The sequence below is a fragment of the Muscardinus avellanarius genome, assembly GCF_963383645.1.
Source record: "Muscardinus avellanarius genome assembly, chromosome: 1".
Taxonomy (NCBI): Eukaryota; Metazoa; Chordata; class Mammalia; order Rodentia; family Gliridae; genus Muscardinus; species Muscardinus avellanarius.
The window spans coordinates 83004583-83024017 of NC_137786.1; the positions used below are offsets into that span (position 1 = coordinate 83004583).

The window sequence follows — 19435 nt, forward strand, 5'->3', positions numbered from 1 at the left end:
GAAGAAGTAGAGCAAATATAAGTGCCTCTAATGGATAGGGAACAGTCCAGCTAGGAAAAAATGAAGGCAACTTAGAAAAGGAGTCACTCTCAAATTTGAAGTGCTAATGAATATTGATATTTATTAATGCTAATTTCTTTTTTTTGGTGGTACTGGGTTTTCTGGAAGCCCTTATAACTCCAGGCTACACTCCCAGACCTATTTTTATATTTTTATTTTGAAACAGGGTCTCTTAAGCCAGCACGGGTGGCTTCGAACCTGAGCGATCCTCCTGTCTCCACCTCCCAAGCACGGGGATTACAAGCATGCGCCACCACGCCGGGCTATTGATGCTAATTTAGCTTTTGGTTTAATTATAAACATGTGTCTTTATTTACTAGCATTAATTAATTTCAGACAATGTAATTACAAGCCAAGTAACTTAGTTCATTTCAAACTTTTTTAAAAAAAATTATCTTCCTTTTTAGTCAAACAGTATTTCTTCAAAATGGCCTAGCAGATTTCTGAGATTAAATATTAGCCGTAAATTTTCAAACCTACATGGAGACATTGAGAAAGCATGTACATATATATATTTACATAAATTAATGTATATTATCATACTTGAGTTGCTTAAAGGTTAGATTCCACTCTCTCTCCCGAGAGTTTTTAAGAGGTAGAGGAAATATCAGTGTTGAAGAGAAAATTGAGGTCAGCAAGAATCAATGCCCAGAGCATTTTATACTACCACCATAGAAGTACACTTGCTCTTAACAGAGGCTGTATATGCTTGAAATATCAATTGAAATATTGGCTACAGAAGTTGCTTCTAAAAGATGTTCTCCTAAAATTAACATCTTCCATCCTTTTTTCTTAGAAATTAGTTCATTTTATTTTCTGATGAATCTCAAAATATTAAAAATTCTTTAATAGCTTTAATTTTAAAGTTTTAAGAGTAATATAGAATGCATCATGAGCATTTTTTAAACTTTATTGATGTATTGTAGTTATACATCTTAATGGAGTACAAGATGGAGGATACATGTATACATCACCCAATTAGTCTTTACCCAATTCCCGCCCCATTTACTCTCAACAGGGTATTTTTAAATAAATTATATTCTTCACAGTAATGCACCTATGATATTTTCAGAGCTTATCACTTTCAGGGAAAAAATGGTTAAAAATCAATATGTCACTTCTGTTACAAAACTGTATTCTGAGACTTTATTCTACCTGATAATGGATACTGATTATTTTCAGTGCAACTACAAGATACTACGTCAATGTTAACATTTTTTATGTTTTCAGAATATTTCCTTAATCACACTGAAAAGATCATAACATTTTGGAAGCAGGGAGCAAATCTTACTTCTGGTATAGAAACCATAATGATCAAGTGCAGTTATTCTTATTTTCTAGATCTAGTTGCTATTCCTGACTTTGGACCTGGAGCCATGGAAAATTGGGGCCTCATTACGTATAGAGAGACATCCTTGCTCTTTGATCCCAAGACCTCTTCTGCTTCTGATCAATTGTGGGTCACAAGAGTCATAGCCCATGACTCTTAGCCCATAGCACATCAAGTAGGTGGCACTGATGACATCTTGTATCAGTCTAAAAGAATGTGAATATAATACACACACCACCAATATTCCATCTTTCTAGTCAATGTTTGTAAGGAAATTATCTGAGTGCTCTATCTTTGAGGCTCTATGCTCCCCCTGGGCTTTTCTTTAATAGCTTCTCTTTGAATGAGATGCAGAGTCTAGGGCTGATGCAGAAGACAGCATTGGAAGTTTCGGCCTGACTATTTTGTTTCCCCATTGATGTCCATATGAGCATATTACTCCTTTGTGTATTATCCTGGCAAGGATTCTCTAATGCCAACAGGGTCCCTACCACACTGTACAAGGCCTCCATAACCCTTTCCATCTTTCCAGATTCATCTCTTATCTACACCTAAGTTTTAGCCATCCTAGATTGCCTGCCATTTTCTGAACAACCTCTTCTACCTTTGCTCCTACTATCTGGTCCATCAGCATACCTGAGAGCTGCCTGTGGAGTTCAGAAAATACATCATTTTCTAACTGTTCTGCATGCTCTCCCCAGAAAACTGCTTATTTCCTCCTGGAATCCTCTGTGCTCCTGGCAAAGACGGTTCTTAGCACCTTTAATGCTTTGCTGCTTCATTGGTCTACTGGTTGACCTCCATCACTTGATGCAATGGCTGTATTGTTTACATTTTTTTATTTCTAACATATGCCCTGGTGCTAGAAAAAGATAGGTTTTTGTAAATACTTAGTGAATAAATGAATGAATAAACTACATCCACCAGTGAAGTAACCTGATTCTATTTAACCAGTGCTTCTCATATTCACCAATTCTCAAACTGAGGAAACATTCCTGTTCCTTCACAGATATTTCTTCAAAAACCGATGTCTACTTGCAAAACCATCAGAGGGTTATCACAAAAGGGGTGGAGCTTAAACTGTTTCTAGAAGCTATAGATCTAGTATATTCTGTTCTATAACTATATCAAAACTTTCCTGAGTTTTAGAAGCTTACTGTTTAAGCTTCTGGTTCTTCTGAGATTTCAATCTTAAAATCCACATACTACATGCATGGTATTGTGCATACAAGCTAAATACATATATAAAATATAAAATAATATGACATAATAGTAATATTTAAAATGTGTCAAACATTAAGGATAAATAGATGAAAGATATTTATATTATCTTTACACATTTTAAAAGCTTTATTTACATATACTTTAAAATCGCAGAACTTACTTTTTTTGGAAGACCAAATTAACCCCTTGAAGTAAGTGAGGGTCCAAAGTTAATGACTAAATTCTTTCACTAATAATTTTATATAATAATCTGAGAGTTCTAAGTGAATTCTTATAATATTTTTAAGTACCTGCCATCTTGGTGACTTCGCCAAGGACATTTTGGCTTATTTGTTAGACTATCATCATAAGTCAAACGCAAAGTGGAAACTGTGCATGTTGGCGCACGCTTGTAATACCCACGCTTGGGAGGCAGAGACAGGAGGATCGCGCAGGTTCGAAGCCAGCTGCGCGCTCTGGCTTAGAAGACCCTGTTTCCAAATAAAAATGTAAAAATAGGTCTGGGAATGTAGCCCGGAGGTAGAAGGGCTGAAGGGCTTCCAGGAACCCCAGTACCACCAAAAAAAAAAAAAAAAAAAAAAAACCAAAAAAAAAAAAACACAAAGTGAAATCTCACTCTGTGCAAGAAAGAAAACTGCACCTACAAAATGTTTTATTTTCTTCCTTAATATTAAATCTAATAAATAAGAAGTGTAGTTTGGAGATAATGGGAGCTGGAGTCTTAGAACCAGTAAGGATATAAAAGAAAGAAAAGGGAAACAAGCAAATGGGTGATATGAGAACAAAAAGAAAGAAAATCAGTAGGAGAAAATTGTGCAAAAAGAACAAACAGCCAAGAAGAATGACAGGCCTTAAGGAATAATTCTATTTTTCTTACTATCTCTCTTCTTTAGTGTGTATGATATTGAGGATTGAACTCAGAGGCATTCTACCTCTGAGTTATATCCCTAGCCCTATTTTATTTTTTATTTTGAAATAGGGCCTCACTGTAAGTTGCTGAAGCTAGCCTTGAACCTATGATCCTCCTGTCTCAGCCTCCCAAGTACTGGGATTATAGGCATGTGCTACCATGCACCACGAGGAATAATCATTTTAAAAAAGTTAGCAACCATGCTATATTTTGCTTCAGTTAATATACTTTTAAATTTGTGTTTAACCTCTAATAACATTGAGATTTTTCCTCATAGTGGTTTGGCAACCTGGTTACAATGCAATGGTGGAATGACATTTGGCTCAATGAAGGTTTTGCAAATTACATGGAACTTATCTCTGTTAATGCTACATATCCAGAACTGCAGTATGTAAGCTCACTGTTCTGTGTGTCATGCCATATGCCCTAATGAATCACTGATTTACTATTAAAATTTTGAGTGAATCTTAAAGAGAAAACTACATAGTAGTGTGTTGTATGGACATGTATTGTTTTGCTATGCAAAACAGATTACAAAACTGGATGAAACACTGAAGATTTTATACAACAACTAATACAAATTTCTCCCCCCACAGTTTGTGGACAGAAAAAGTAAACTAGCACAAGCCTCCAGTTGTTTGTATCAAAAGGTTCCTGTTCACATACTTCAAACAGCAATGTCCATGGCTACTGGGCACCGTGCAGAGTTCTTGGCTTGTTTCTTGAACTGGACACAATTAGGGGCACACTCCTCTAGAATTTCCAAAGGGTCTGTTGGCTTCTCCTGTGTGACTAGATTTCTTTAAGTATGAGTCCTTTTTATGAATAAAGTCTGATTACTTCCCAAATCCACATGTTGAGATGGTTAATAGTGGTTAATTGGATCTTTGGGGTAGGCAGTTAGCCTGGTACATAAGTATTCAAAGTTGGGATCTTGTTATTTCCTATGTGCTGAATCAACTGTGGCTTAATCTCAAAGTTTCACATATTCTTATTTGTAAAATGCTGATAATGCATCTCCCTCACAGGGGTGTTGAAAGGATCGCAGATGCTGGGTCCTAGCACACAGCAAGAACTCACTAAATAAAAATTATTATTTTCATTTCTGTGCTTAAGAACTTAGTACATGTTAAACTACAGACCGCATCTGAGGGAATGTTGAATTTTTACCATCTTATCATAGAGAATTGGCAAATGAGTCATACAAATAAGGAGAAGCATCTTGCAAGAAGTATCTTTTTTTTTTTTTTTTTACTTCTAAGGACATCTTACTATACCTACCATGTTTTCTATTGTTTTTAGAGTATCAAATAGAAAGTAATTCTTTTCCTCTTATTTAGGATGACTATTTTTTGGATGTGTGTTTTGAAGTAATCAAAAAAGATTCATTGAATTCATCCCGCCCCATCTCCAAACCTGCAGAAACCCCTACTCAAATACAGGAAATGTTTGATGCAGTTTCCTATAACAAGGTAGTAAATGTCATGCACTTGTATAATCTCTGCTTTTGGAAGAAATAGAATGACAACTGTAAAATCAATAGTTTACGCAGTTTAAGTTTATGCCAGGTTACTTCTTCCTTCTTTATTTTTATATTCTCTTCATTTTTCAGACATTTCATGTTCCATAAATTTAAGCTTCCTTTAAAAACATATCATACTACCCTTTCCTTTATCTGTTTTGTTTTCTTTCTTTCTTTTCTTTTCTTTCCTTTTCCTTTTCTTTTTTTTTAGGGAGCTTGTATTTTGAATATGCTCAAGGATTTTCTGAGTGAAGAGAAATTCCTGAAAGGAATAATTCACTACTTAAAGAAGTTCAGCTATAGAAATGCCAAGAGTAACGATTTATGGAGCAGTCTGTCAAATGTAAGTCTTATGCTGCGTTACAGTAGACTGTTGAGTCTAACAGGTTATGGGATAATTATGAAAGTTTGCAGTATGTATGTTGTCAGTCGACAACATTTACTCCACTCCTAGGCTGTCAACGTTCCTAAGGCAGCCCCTTTCTCTTTCTTTTGGCTCCATACTGGAGTAGGATACTAGCTTGAGATGGCCAGAGGGATCACTATTTGGCCATCTTCTCTTTGGTTTCCTTCCTATGGCTAATTCTACACTTTTTTTCTTTCAAAATATTGAATAAATTTCTAATTCCTGCCATATGACAATTTTCTCTGCTGGATTTTAAGGTTGAACTCTGCTACATGCATTTTTGTTGTTGTTGGTTGTTGTTGCATGAAAACTAATTTTCTCCCACATTAGAACTACTCGACAACCCCTGAATCATTGTGCCTTTGTTCCTAGTGCCCTTGCTACCTGAGATGCCCTTCCCTCTTCCCACCACTGTAAAAGCCTTGCAGCTTTCAAAAGCTAGCTAAGATTTTGCTTCCTCTCTGGACCACTCTAGCTCTCATTGATTCACCTCTGCTGAATACACTTATGATCTCTTCCAACATGACAGTCTCTCCTCTTGGTTTCTATTGATTCTGTCATAATAACGTCTTCAGAACAAGAATCGTGCCAATTTTCTTTTCTCAGTGCTATGGCACCTAGCATGCCACTGAGCCTATAATAGTGATTAACAAATACATAATCTTTTTGGCTTTGGGATTCATGCAGTGGAACAGGAAAAGCAAAGCAGAAAACATTCTGTCAACTCAGGTGATGGTAATAGTTATTAACATATTTTTGCATTTTCTACTGCAAAGAAAATAATCTTTTATAGAACACTGAGTCTGTGAGAACTCGTGCGTTTATAGAGAAGAATCTAAGCCACTGTAGGCAGAAGTGATCCTCTCTTGTTGATAAGCACTTGTGTTGTAGGGCAATGATATTGGTCAATAATATTGCTCAATATTTGCATGACAATTTACATCTTAAAAGCATTGTTTTGTTTGATTTTAACTTTTGGGGGTACCTTTATAATGGACCCTAATGGTCACAATTTATGTGTTATTATGTGGTCAAATAAACAAATCAATGAACAAAATAAAAATATTTTTACTTGCATATTTTGAAAATCATAAAATGGATTGAAATGCCTCATCCTTGGTAATCCTTATAAAAATGCTTTTCAGTATCCATTTCCATCACCCCCTACCAATGATCCAGACTTATCCTAAACTTCTCAATACCAGTCCCCATGTTGTCTTTCTTTCCCATCCTCCTGCTCCCCCAATCTGTCCTACATACATGTATGCACGTATGTGGAGTGTGGTCATCAACCTGCCCTCTCCAACATGGGAGATCCTGTCACTTGGTGTGCATACTAAGGGTGGGAGTGATTAAAGGGAAAATTTGGCCAGCAATTAAAAGATTTGCATGGACAATTATGAACATTTCTGTTTAATTTTTGACATATCATGCTTATAATCATCTTGAAAGATAAAGTAGTCTTACCCAATTTTTAGAGATGAGAATAGTAACACTACGGAAGAAATTTACCCAAGGTCACCAAATCAGTAATAGAGCTAGTACTTAAAATTTGTCTTCTGACTAAAGTCTAATATTCATTCTTTCATTTTTATCATAGCCATTTCCTAGTTATCTGGAAAGTTCCCCCATCAACTTAATCCTGAAGGTTCTAGATTCTGACACCTTCTGATGCCAAATAACATTGTGTTTGAAAACAAAATTTCTGAATTATCTTATTCACTATTGTGTCACATAAAGTCAGATCTTTTTTTGTGAGTATGTGGTACTGGAGATTGAACCCAGAGGCATTCTACCTCTGAGTTATACCCTATCCCTACTTAAATTTCTTTTTATTTTGAAACAGGGTCTCACTTAAGTTACAGGGAGCTTCACAGTGTTGCTGAGGCTGTCCACAAACTTGAGAACCTCTTGTCTCAGCCTCCCAAATACTAAGGTTATAGATGTGTGCCACCGTTCCCAGCTACAAAGTCAGTTCTAATACAGGTTATTATCAGCTTGAGAATCCGAAGATTTTTTTGCTCTTCTTTTTTCATAAAAACATTTAGTAGCACTTGAGAACCTTAGTATATATTTTGTTTTCCTTATTTGCAGTTCCCCTTAGAGCATTAACCATTGGTTGTTCACAGACCACTTACCAAGTTTATGGTTTTCTTAGGTTTTATTTCCATCCCCTTCAGCTCAAAATTGATTATGTACCCACTGCATGCTACTGTGGTAGCCGTCATAGGCATATCCAGGTAAACAAAGGTGTTTCTTCTGCTGTCAGGAACTTGCAGTATTACAGGGAAAAGTTAATACCTAGCGTTGCCTGAATGCTAAACAAGTGCATGACTAGCATGCACAATGAAAATTTAAAAAATCTCTCCCCAGGGAAAGGGGAAAATGAGGAAAAATTCAACAAATTGATTCTTTTTTAAAATAGTTATTGAATACTACTTAGAACTTTTTAAGAAACGTCACATGTGCACCCAAATACACACACCACAGAACAAATAACATTTGTGTATTTCAATCCCATGGTCATTGGAAAGATGCCTTTTTTAGTTTTCATGTTCATCATTGTGTCTAGATGAATTATATTTTCTTATAGCTCTGCTAATAGGTGTCTGCATTCATGTCTAATATGCATCTGTAGTCATCTATGATGCCTAAATAGCCGTGCTCTTATTCTTGTTTCACAGAGTTGCTTAGAAGGTGATTTTGCATCTGGTGGACTTTGTTACTCTGATTCCAAGATGACAAGTAACACAGTAAGTATGAGGACTGAATGAGCCAGAGAAAGATCTGGTGTGTCACCTGAACTGGAGGGAGGATGATGCATAGAATAACCCGTCTAGCCCCTTAAATAACTGAAGAGAGCAGGATGTGGTGGCCCAAGCACTCAATCTCAGTGCTTGGGAGGCTGAGACAGGAGGATCATAAGTTGAGGCCAACCTCAGCAGCTTAGCAAGGCCCTCAGCAACTCAGTGAGATCCTGTTTCAAAATAAAAAATAAAATGGGGAGCTTGGGTGTGGTATTTTGTTTGTTTGTTTTGTTTTGTTTTTGTTTTTGTTTTTTTTTTGGTGGTGGTACTGAGGTTTCTGGAAGCCCTTCTACTTCCAGGCTACACTCCCAGACCTATTTCATACTTTTTATTTGGAAACAGGGTCTCCTAAGCCAGCATAGCTGGCTTCGAACCTGCATGATCCTCCTGTCTCCGCCTCCCAAGTGCAAGAATTACAAGCGTGTGCCACCACACCCGGCTCAGGTGTGTTTTTAATGAAGAACAGCCCTGGGTTCAATACCTAGTAGTACAAGTAATAACAGTAAATAAAGAGGAAGAGGGACTCCACAACTTTCCTTGAAACAAAGGTTACTGAAGGAGTAATGGTCAGGACATTGAGGGGGAGGTTGATGCTAATATTACTATATATTTTTTTGTCTTAATTCAGATTTCCCACAACCGTGCTACTAGCTGAAACTATCTCAGCTCAAAATTCTTTTGAGTAGTTATTACTTGGCAGGCCTTAGGCTCTAAAAATTGCCTACAGTATGAGCAGGGCACTAGGTTTGGAAAACATGGGGTTATCTAAAGGCCTTATCTTTTCCTCACTGTGGGACATGACAGAAGCACTTCATGCAGAAAGGAAAAAAGTCATTATGGGGAGAGCAGTTAACTTTTTCTAATAAAAAGAATCATGCTAATCTTTTAAGTTACAATTCCCAAAGGAAGATTCAACATTTTTTGGCAATCAGAAATCCGAAGCAGAAGCATGGGATATAAAATTGTTCGGTTGGAATATTTAAAGCTCTCCCGAAGACTGGTATTTTCCCACAATTAGCACAATAGTGAGGGGTTTTTTGTTCGTTTTGTGCTACTGGGGATTTAACTCAGGGGCATTGTATATCCCCTGCCGTTTTTTTTTTTTTTTTTTTTTTTTTTTTGTAATTTTGAAACAGTGTCTTGTTGAGAGCCTGGCTAAGTTTCTGAGACTGGCCTCGAACCTATGATTATCCTGTCTCAGCCTCCTCCCATGTACTGGGTTTACAGGCGTGTACCACCGTAGCCAGCTGAATATTTTGTTTTGTTTTGTTTTGTGCGTGTCTGGGGATGGAACCCAGGGGCATTCGACCTCCAGGCTACACCCTCTGCCCTATTTTTTATTCTTTATTTTGAAACAGGGCCTCACTAAGTAGCTCAGGCTGTCCGCGAACCGCGATCCTCCAGTCCTCAGCCTCCCAAATGCTGGTATTACAAGCATGCACCACCATGGCCAGCTCTGTTTTGGTTTTTTTTGTAAGGGAGCAGGAGAGAAGCCCCAGTGTCAACCCCTTCCTCTCTGGCTTCTCCATGCTAACTCTACAAACTCCCTGTAACCAAGCGTGGTGGTGCATGCCTGTAATCCCAGGACTTGGAAGGCTGAGACAGGAGCGTTTCAGGTATGAGGTCAGCAATTTAAGAGAGGCTCTCAGCAATTTAGTAAGATCCTGCTTCAAAATAAAAAGTAAAATAAATAACATAAGGTTGCAGGTAGAGGTTGGAGGTAGAATCTCCCTGGGTTCAATCCCGAGTACTAAAAACAACAACAGCAACAAACTCCCTTACATATCATCACTCAGGGACTTTGCAGAGAGCAGCCATGGGGGAACTGCCCCACTCTGAGACACCAGATTGAGTCCCTCCCCCAACCTTGTTTCTGACATCCCAAAAGAGGAAAGTTTCTGATCTCTTTGGAATCCCCCTCTCTCTTGAGTTACCCGAATCATTTCAGCTGGGCTTTCTGGAGGAGAGTATGCCAGCCAGAGAGATGATGACTTCGTGGACCCTGCAGAAAGGCATCCCTCTGGTGGTGGTTCAGCAGGATGGGTGTTCACTCAGACTACAGCAAGAGCGCTTCCTGAGGGGGGGTTTTCAAAAAGGATCCTGAATGGACAGCCCTGCAGGAGAGGTGGCCACTTTTCTTCTTTGGGTCTGGTTTATCTTATCTCTGCTCATTATTTCATTAGCTTTCTCTCAGCTCCTTTGGCAACCCTCCAGGATGCCATTTTTGAACAGAAATCTGAGGCCTAAAGGAGCCTTGGTAACATATTTAAAGAGCTGCAGGTGGCCCTGGTGGCCTTGTTCAGCAACAACTGTTGTTTTGTTTTTTAATTCCCTGCAGAATCCCTGGATTCTTTTTTTTTTTTGTGGTGGTGGTACTGGTGGTAGAACCCAGGGGCTTTCTACCTCCGGGCTATACTCTCAGACCTATTTTCTATTTTATTTGGAAATAGGATCTCACTAAGTAGCTGAGAGCCTCATTAAGTAGCTGAGGCTGGCTTCGAGCCTGTGCGATCCTCCTGTCCTGGCCTCCCAAGCGCGGGGAGTACAAGCTGAGTGATTTTTGTTTCTGTAAAGGAGATAGTAAGCCAATGATTTGGGGATCTATGTTACTGGTTTCTGGGCCCTAATAAGTTACATAACTATTCAACAGCTAGGAAGTATATGACAGCTATGCCTCTTATCATCAAATCCCTAGGTGATAAATAAGATACTAAAACCTATTGCCTTTTGTTTTCCAGTAATACATTATCAGTGTAATGTCTGAAAACATCTGGTGTTCTTGGTAATAATGAAAGCAGATTCAATTAACCACACAATCATTTTTATCACTAGACTGTTCTGAGAAAACTTGCTAAAGGCTTCACTGAAATCAAGCAAAATCAAGCAACACAACCCTGTTCACATTTCTCTGGTCTATTTATAGGATGAATGAGGTGAATTTAAAGTGTCATAATCTAAGGCAACCTCTGCTGGGTTTGTTATTTCTTTTTCTAAGGAGCTAGCTGTTTAATAATTGACTCTAGAATTTCCCTGCAGGTCAGAAGCAAATTGAGGTCTTTAATACATAGAATATACATGTTATTTTTACTTCTTTCATCAGTTGCATATTTCCAATTCAATGATACTTAAGCCACTTCTCCGCCTTCACATCTTTCCCTTTTGCATTCTTGTGAAGTCTGGATCTCAGAGCTTAGATAACTTATAACTTGGTAGCATACTCTGGGAAATTTAATTTCAGATTCAATGTTGGGAAAGCAGGAGTCACAATTTTGCAATTTTTCAAAATGTCATGAGAAAGTTGAAAACTGTGAATGACCCAGAATAATAAATATCTACTATAATAATCTGTATTTTTTCTCTATCTGAAACAATGATTCCTATAAAATTATTATCGTACTCTGATTCATAGTTACCAAACTCATGTACTTGTGCCTTTTCTATCTCTACCCTATAAATGTGTTTATCTGGAAAAAAATCTCTTTTCTTCTAGACTCAAGACCCATCCACAAATCATTACCAATTAACTATTAGCAATATCCTTGTGTCCATTTTTCCCTTTCTATGTAATGACTTCAGGTTTGCTTGTTAAATATCTGTACTCTATGGGTTAATGTGTAGCTTCTTTCTTCTGAGTTTATTAGATGGAGTTGGTATTAATTGTTTTTTTTTCAATTTTGTTAGTTTTCTAAGGGTACTTGGTGCATTACTCCCATTGTTTTACATTATTGGTATTATCAGTCACATAATTTTACATATGTATGATACCTATAGATGTCTTGATTTGCAAAAGAAACTAATCCTAGAAGCTGCTAGAAAGTTAATTAGAAAAATAGTCAATTTCTGTTCTTTATTATGGTAGGGCCTTTAAAAGTAACTGAGGCCTCGTCTTAGAATACATTCGGCCTTCCTACTCTCTGAGCTAAGTTCTTCTGCATTGGCCAAAGTGTTGGTGGTCACTTCCTTGAAGTTATTTAGCAGTTAGGAGAGTGGTTCTGTTGAATAAAAGAAAAACAGAAAAAAAAATCCTACTGGAGTGAGTTATATACCCTTAACGTTTCAAAATAGCTTTGGTTTAGATATCAACATCAGGCTGTTAGAGATTTCAGAAATATCAAGGGAGGACTGGAATCCTTTTCTCTTATGAAAATTAGAATTTTCTCTGGCGGGAGATTTGGACAGCAAATGGTATGGAAGAGTTCAGCTAGGTTTATATTGCTGCTCTTTCATAATCATCATGGAAGAAATGTTTCCATACCCAAAGATATGTTGTTCTCAGGCAACACAATTTATAAGGCTAGTATGAGGGTTGGGTGCTTAGGTGCCTTTCACAGCTGAAGGTCTAACAATGTGAAAATTGAAATGGCATTCTTTTACTCTGGGAGCCTCTTTGTTTTCCTCTGTAGTAACTGTGGCATGTCCCTTTGACCTATTCCACGAGTTCCACAAATGTGATTTATAGACACATTCTAAAATCAAGGACAGGTAATGAGCTGATTCGTCGGATAGGTGTTTCAATGCTGACATTAAATATGTTTTGAAATATTTGAAGAAAAGATACCACAAAAAAGCCTAATAGTAAAAGTGGTTTTTTTTTTTTGAGAGTTTTCATTTACTGATGTAATACTTATTAAGATAATTCTTTGGCTAATGAAGGAATAATTTCTGTTTACATTTCTTCCTCTTTAGACTGTTCTAGGAAGACAAACTGTCCTCTTTCCTTTTTGATTTATCATTAACAGAACAGTATTTGAAATAAATCAAGTTACAAGATCACCAATGAGTGGTGGGTAATGAAAGTCTGGTGAAGTATTGTGTACTATATGCTATTTCTATTTTGAGATTACTATAATGCTCTCATTTTATTGAATGTGGCATACTATGTTCTTTCAGATGCTATTTTAGATGTCAGATGTAGTGAAAGTGAGCAGCAGGACATCTCTCAGAGGAAGTATTTCAATACAAAGAGTTCCCCAGTTAGGAGGGAGGAGTGGGGCTAATTTTCAATCCCTAGGGTCTCAGAGCATCATGGTGCACAGCACACAGGAGGCCAAAATTAGAGAAAAAAAAATTATCTTATGTAAGAGCAGATGCATGACAGACTAGGGAAAAAGTAGGCTATTACTTACTAGTTGAAACAGATTGCAGAAAATGAGAATTAAAAATTTAAGACTATGAAAAAAACGAAGAACATTGACAACTCAAAAAATGAAACCTAATCTTTCAAGTAGTGGGAAGGTCTTTTTTGCTCTTGCTAGCCTATACATTTATGGATCATCTAAACTTAGCAGAAAGAACCCCACAGTTACTGATGCATTAGTGGAAAAAATAATCTTCCCTTTATTAGGTAGACAGATTCATGGAAACCAAGAGTTCAAGTTCTAGATTAAAACAGAAAATTATAACTACTCCTTGTAACTTACTAGTTGGCTGCAGTTGAGCAAGTTATTTTGCTCTTTAGCCTCAGTTTAAAACTCCAGCAAAACAATGCCTCACCTACAAGATTGTCTTGAGAATCGCATTAGATAAAATATTACGTACAGTATATGATCAATAAATGTCAGCTGTTTACATTATTAGAGTTAGCTAACAAATTATTTAAAACATCCTGTGTTGAATAGGAACAGGGGTTTACGACATAGAAAAGTACCTACGCATATCTTCCCAAATAGTTTAAATAATCTCTATATTGTCCAAAATACCTAATACCATATGAAAAATTGTCATACTGTATTATTTAGGGATAGTGATAAAGGCCTTTATATGTTCAGACACAAATTTCCCCAGATAGTCTCATTACACAACTGGCTGAATCCATGGAAATGTAACCCACAGACACAGACGGTCAACTCTAGCTAAGAAAACAATTTAAACTTTCATGATAGCCCTCAAATATTTTTACTTGATATTCTTTCTCAGTAATATATAATCATCTTTTTGCTTTATGAACATCAATTTATGAGTTAAAAGAAAAAGCCAGTGATCATCTCTAACTTTGAGATAGAATTTGACCCAGGAATGAGTATTTATTTGAGTTAGATTTTTGTTCTAAAATGGGCTTTGTCTGAGTTGAATGGAATTGAGATGGCAAATTTAGTTGTCTTACAAAAAAGCTGTATTTGTTTACTCTCCCACCTTAAAAAGAAACCCAGATATATACTCTCCAGAAATATGGTTTTATTTCACAAATGTTACATCTAGCATAAATCAAATACAAATAAACAAATATAGATTTTTCATGTTAGGCTACAGTGTGTCCTTATGTATGTGTTTAATTTTTAAGCTAAGCAAACATTCTGATAACATTCTGTGCATTGATTGACACATAGGGCAGATGGTGAACCTGAATTTTTATTAAATAATTTAGTAGCTCTGTGAGAAGAAAATGAATCCCTTATATGTGAACATAAAATAAGAAAGCCAGGCAAATGTAAAAGTGAGTGAATATTCCAACAATGACAGTAATTTTAGTAAATTAATTAGGCCTGGCTGAAAAGGAAAAGAAAGCACAATACAAGCTAGTTTTTCCAAATATGACATTGTGACCCTAGAATATCATTTCCTCCTGTTGCTAATGCTAAGGTATCAACTGCTCCACATCTTAGGATACCTGTACCTGTGGGAAGGATTATTGACATTTTGTGGATTTGTTTCTTTAAAAATACAGCAGACATCAGAACCATAGAGCATATGGTCCAGCCTTCTGTATTCAGATGAAGTTTTTGGAAAATTTTCCTGAAGTCTGTTCTAAAGTAGTATGTCATCGTGATTGAGAGGAGCAAGGGCAAAGCAGAACTTGGTTCTTTTCCTTTGGACTTCTTTCTAGATTCAGTTCTCTCTTTTTAGAATAGAATGTAAAATTTTAAAAACTCAAAGGAGGAAGGGCATTATGTTAATAAAAAATTCAACAGATATCCTTTGTTCTAGGATGTTTCCATATCACATGATTGTGCTTAGCCTGCGTGTTGGATGTTCACAAGAATGACTTACAGACCCTGTGTGAACCACAGTGTCCCAGAAGCACTTGGAAGAGCCGCTTATAAGATGGGAAACAATCATTTATTTTCCCTACAGAAGCTATACCAGCCCTTTCATATTCCGAATAATAGTTCTTTTGTTTGTTCTTTTTATTAAAAGAAAATGTAGAAAATGTATGTAGCTTTACAATAGAAATAAGATAAACACACTTGTTTTGTCCTACTTATAATGGTTGCTACTTTTCTGGTAGGATTGTTACTGAACAAGGCCCCCATTGCCCACCACAAATCATCAGGATGAGTTTTGCAAAAGATAGTTTATTTGCAAGGCAGACTAGTGTGAAAGTGGGAAATACAAGTCTCAAATCTGTTTCCCAAAGGATATCATTTGGCGATGTTGGTGGGATAAAGAAACATGGTGGAATGTGGCCTGGGGGAAAATAATTGAAGGTAAAGCAACCAGTAATCTGCACACATGTAGTACATCTTCATAGCTCTTCATGGGACATGTGCAGAAAATAGCAACATTAGCATGATCTAAGGGTGGAATTTTCAATCTTCTGACATCAAAAGGTCACCAATGGGATACCTACTCGTCCAGGTCCAGGTGAAGAGCAGATACATTCAACAAAAATGGTCTTCAAATCCCTGATACGTAACATGGCAATTATTATCATTATAATCCACATGCCAGAGGTGTTAGCTACAGAAAAGCTAGTAGGAAATTAACAACTTATCAGCTGGGTGATCTCCAAAATTAGAAATTCTTAAAGTCAGCTAAAAGCAAGTGAAAGTAGAAGGTTTATTCAGGTTTCCCTTCAGTTTCATGAGGACAAATACTAAAAAAAGAAAAGAGACATGGCATCTGTCCTAAAAGTTCCAAATTTGCTTAAAAAAAAGTCAAACCCACAAATTAAACAATTACAAAATGACATAATAGTAGAAAATTCTGATTATTGAAACTAAATATTAATATTTGTTAATATTTATCTCATTTGTTAACTTCTTACTATGTGTCAGACATTGTTCTATGTTTTCAAAATATTATCTCATTATATCTCACAATAAGTTTGTGAAGAAGCCACTATTATTGATCCCATTTTACAGGGAAGGTACCTGAGGTCCAGGTAGGTGAATTTATCTAGGATCACATAGCTCTTTCTTGGAGGAGCTGGGATTTAAATCAAATAGTCTGGTGGTGATGAACTACTTCTGTTATTGCTATTTCCTAACTGCTTTAATATGAAGAGTATTAAGAACTGTAAGACATGCCCAAACCACCCACATTGGTTTTTTTCCTCAGTGCTGGAAGGAAACTTCGACCCTGGACAAAGCCCTTGACCTGACTAGCTATCTCCAACATGAAACAAGCAGCCCTGCACTTCTGCATGGTCTGAGATACTTAGAAACATTTTACCACATGATGGACAGAAGGAATATTTCAGACATCTCGGGAAAACCTCAAGGTGTGTGTTATTAAGTAAATGCACAGTAAGTAGATAAGCAATGAGGCTCAGTGTGTTTGTCTGATCTCCCCAGAGTTAAATTATGGAGACGCTAAGGACTCTGGCTGGTAGGCTGGTCAGCACCCCAGTGCCTAATGATTGATGTCCCTCTCTCTCTATCACAGCCAATCCTAGGAGCAAAGTATTCCTACTGAAAGTGATTTTGTGTCAGTCGATGGTCCCCTCTCAGAATGGAAATTACACAATATTTTAATGAAAAAAAACTCAGTTTCTTAAGTGTATTGGGTAGAAGCCAGAAAAAGATAAGTGAAATATAACAGATAAATAGTTCTGTGTTTTGGGAAAGGTTCAAGCAGAAGTTCAGAGTTGAGCCTTTCAGCAGGGAAAGTAGGAGCTGTGCTAAGCACTAAATTTAGCCTCTCGATAAACCATCTCATGTTTTCTGCAGCGTTACCTCCTCCAGTATTTTAAGCATGTGATTGACATACAAAGCTGGAGCAACGAGGGTTCCATCTGGGACAGGATGCTTCGCTCTGCAGCCTTGAAGCTGGCCTGTGACCTGAATCATGCTCCCTGCATCCAGAAGGCCACCGTGCTCTTCTCTGGGTGGATGGAATCCAGTGGAAAATCAAAGTAGATCTAGACTTCTGCCCTATTCTTTGTTCTTTTCCCTTTGATGTACAAGTCTTTGATCAAGCAAGACATTAGATCTAAAATCATTTTGATGATAGAGATGGCAGGGCAGGGACATGCTGGGAATTACACACCCTGATTTATACTTCCACATATTAAGTGCTCACTAGATTTTATATGAAGCCAGGTTTAGGCCCATGAAGGGGAAGTGCAATAGATATTGGCGTGGTAACAAAAATGTATCCAGGGAATAGAAACATGGGGAGTCTCCAAGAGTACCTTCTAAAGATGAAAACATATTAGAATAAACACTGTGAAATATATTTGCAACTAAATCACCAGGGATCATTTCACAAAACACAAAAAAGGGAGAAACTGTAAATTTTTAAACATTTTTTCCCTTGACCAACCAATGCTGAAAGTTCTACCTTTGCCCCAAGTTTTTCATCTTGATGGCAAACTGACAATTTTGACCATCCAAAGGATGGATATACTGGCAAAATTGATCATGTTGGCTATAAACAGAAAAATGCCCCGTGATCAAATGGATTTCACTGTGGTTGAGTTTACCTGCTACAATACATAGCTGCTATCAGATTCCACACACTTTTTTGGGGGGGAGGTGGTACTGAGGATGGAACTCAGGGGCATACTACCTCTAAGCCATAACCCCAGCCTAATCTTATTTTTTATTTTGAAACAGGGTCTCATTAAGCTGAAGAAGGCCCTGCAAGGTTACTGAGGCTGGCTGCAAACCTGCGATCCTCTTGTCTTAGCCTTCCAAGTACTAGTATTACAAGTGTGCACCCAGCTTCCACACACATTATAATGAAAGCTTTGGTTTCTGTTTAACACATGATCTATATTATTTTTAGAAATCTGACTATATAGTTGGATGTTTGAGGAATCAAATTTATATGTGAATCAAGGAGAACTTGTTTTTAACAGAAAAAGTTCCACAGTTTTGGTGCCATGAATGTAATGGTGTTAATTGTTCTTATCTCAAATTGCTGTGATATGCTATCGTAATTTCTTTCCATATAACTAAATCTCAGTGAGCTTGAATTCTTCTTTTAGGAAAAGTAATCAAAGTTTTCCTCTTTTTCGGGATTTTCTACTTATTGTCTCTTTGAGATTTAAGCAGGAAGTCAGTTTTTAAAGTGTCTTTTAAAGCTGGATGTGGTGGTGCATGCTTCTAGTACTTGGGAGGCTGAGACAGGAGAATCGTGGTTAGAGGAGAGCCTCGGCTACTTCGTGAGCCTTCTGCAATTTAGTGAAAACTTATTCAAAATAAAGAATAAAAAATAGAGCTGGAATCATAGCTCAGAAGTAGAATGCCCCTGGGTTCAATCCCCAGTACTGCAGAGAGAGAGAGAGAGAGAGAGAGAGAGAGAGAGAGAGAGAGAAGCATCTTTCAGATTGTTATGCTTTTTATTTTTCTTGCTGTTTGAATGGAATGTAAAAGGGAGAGAAAAATAGGATAACATAACACAATAGGGTATTGCTATTCCATTTCGTTGTATTTACAAGAAGATCTTAATCTATAGTAACTCAGTCACAGTAGACCAAAATATTTTTCAGATTTCTAAAAGTAATATAGATCATGTGTTAAACAGAAGCCAAAGCTTTCATTATAATGTGTGTGAAAGCTGGGTGCACACTTGTAATACTAGTACCTGGAAGGCTAAGCAAGAGGATCACAGGTTTGCAGCCAGCCTCAGTGTTCAGCATGTTGAATATACCGACACAAATATTCTGAATAAAGCTCATGCATATGTGTAATCAGGAGTACATAATCAAATATTATGTAGATCCCCCCAAACGCCATGATTGCTAGGATAAATCCTAGTGAAGACTCCCTTCACGTTGGTCAATTGATTAACGCGTTCTTCTGTGACTTCACAGTGCTATTATTTGCATGTCCCCTAAGTGCTAGCTCTGTACTTTGGCAGAACCAAGAGTAAAATGGCAAGCAAAACTATGTGGCTTCCCTTCGAAGACCTTACAATGCATTTGTTACCAATCCTCAAGAATGTGTACAGTTAAATACACTAAAATCAAAACAATATGGATTATTATTATTTTATGGTGCAAATGGCACTT

General features: G+C 37.1%; 1 protein-coding gene across 1 annotated transcript in view; it reads left to right on the forward strand.

Annotated features, from left to right (window-relative positions):
- Positions 1 to 19435, forward strand: part of ERAP2 (endoplasmic reticulum aminopeptidase 2) — a gene marked incomplete at both ends in the record, with an annotated part of 49197 nt that overhangs the window by 24043 nt on the left and 5719 nt on the right. The window contains 14 exon segments of the mRNA XM_080707681.1: positions 1402 to 1547; positions 1551 to 1565; positions 3802 to 3915; positions 4865 to 4996; positions 5258 to 5389; positions 8137 to 8205; positions 10208 to 10336; positions 10338 to 10384; positions 12663 to 12664; positions 12667 to 12741; positions 16341 to 16360; positions 16537 to 16686; positions 16688 to 16699; positions 17148 to 17332. Of these exon segments, the coding sequence (XP_080563807.1) occupies positions 1402 to 1547; positions 1551 to 1565; positions 3802 to 3915; positions 4865 to 4996; positions 5258 to 5389; positions 8137 to 8205; positions 10208 to 10336; positions 10338 to 10384; positions 12663 to 12664; positions 12667 to 12741; positions 16341 to 16360; positions 16537 to 16686; positions 16688 to 16699; positions 17148 to 17332 (1228 nt within the window).